This window comes from Hydra vulgaris, chromosome 01 (assembly GCF_038396675.1).
Source record: "Hydra vulgaris chromosome 01, alternate assembly HydraT2T_AEP".
NCBI lineage: Eukaryota > Metazoa > Cnidaria > Hydrozoa > Anthoathecata > Hydridae > Hydra > Hydra vulgaris.
In genome coordinates, this window is record NC_088920.1 from 48841639 (window position 1) to 48843043 (window position 1405).

Genomic DNA, 1405 nt, shown 5'->3' on the forward strand with positions numbered 1-1405 from the left:
CGCTTTCGATAATCATAAATTAAGTTTTTTAAGTAGATGGCACGTTTCTTGGTATCACACAACTCAAAACATAAATTCGTTTCCACATTATTTCCTAATATATTTCGTCCATTCATCAAGTGAAAAGGAGTGAGCGCTTCTTCATTATCATCTTCACTCATGTAGACATGTGGTCTACTATTAATTACAGATTTGATATCGCATAAAATTGTTTGCAGTTTTTCATAAGTAACGAGGAATTTTCCTATAACTTTTCATAGTGGTATCTTAACTGATCGTACCAATCTTTCATAAAATCCTCCCCACCAAGGGGAAGCAGGTAGGATGAATTTTTGATTAACCTTATTATTTAAACAAAACTTCTTTACTTCAATCGATTTAAATGTTTTAAAATTGTCACTAGTAATGCTATCAGGTATACCCCTGGGTGCAATAAAGTGTTTGAGTGATCGAATGAAAGCGGGAATCTTCATGTCAGGAGTTAATTCCAGATGAGCAGCACAACTAGACGCACAGGTCAAGATCAATACGGAAACTTTAGATACAGAATCAGTTTTTAAGTATTTTTTTACATGTTAAGGTCCAACAAAATCTACACCAACAGATTGAAACGAAAATATAGAAACATTTACACAATAATCAGGTAAATCAGGAGTTGGGGGAGGTAGTATTGTTCTTCCACTAATCTTCTTGCAAATAACACACTTACGCAAAAAGTTCTTGACAGTTTTTCTTCCTTTTATAATCCAAAACCTTGCTCTAACTTGACTTAATGTCATTTCAATGCCATGATGCATGAAAAGAACATGGGTGTCACGAATAATTAACACCGTAAAATAGCTATGTTGACCATCACGTAAAATAATCGGATATTTTTTATTATAACTCAGTATTGAATTTCCAAATCGTCCTTTTAATCGCATTACGTTTTGTTCGTCAGTGAACGACTTCAGGGATGAACTTAGCTTCTCGTAGTTATCTTGATTTCGTAAACAAAACTGTTCTATAAATAACAATAAATTAAATGCCTTATTATATTCATGAAGTGTTAACATGTTTTCTTTAATTAATTTATTGTTCTTCCTAATTGGTTTTATTAAAATACTTGCAAATATATTCACATACACAGTTACCATTATAAATCTGTTCAATGAACTATACTTTTTAATGTCTATCAGAAACTAATATTACCTCTACTCGCATATTTAGACTACTCTCATTTATCCTATCAACACGTTTCGACTCAATCAGAACTTCATTCACATTCAAACTATTCTCACTATCAAACAATCCTACTTTAACTTCCTCCTTACATAAAAATTTAGGTCCAGATAACCAACCGTCGTTGAATTGCTTAAAACAAAACATACGAGTTGGAATATTTGCTAGATTCTTCAATCCTGCT

At 32.1% G+C, this 1405-nt stretch overlaps 1 protein-coding gene across 1 annotated transcript; it reads right to left on the reverse strand.

Annotated features, from left to right (window-relative positions):
• Window positions 1–575: 575 nt before the first annotated feature.
• Window positions 576–1136, reverse strand: LOC136074482 (uncharacterized). Its single transcript, XM_065786805.1, has one exon. The coding sequence runs from the start codon at window positions 1134–1136 to the stop codon at window positions 576–578; it is 561 nt and encodes a 186-aa protein (XP_065642877.1).
• Between the last annotated feature and the right edge of the window lie 269 nt (window positions 1137–1405).

Excerpts from the sequence above, each read along its gene's own strand:
- LOC136074482 (XM_065786805.1), bottom strand. The coding sequence starts at position 1,136 with ATGGTAACTGTGTATGTGAATATATTTGCAAGTATTTTAATAAAACCA.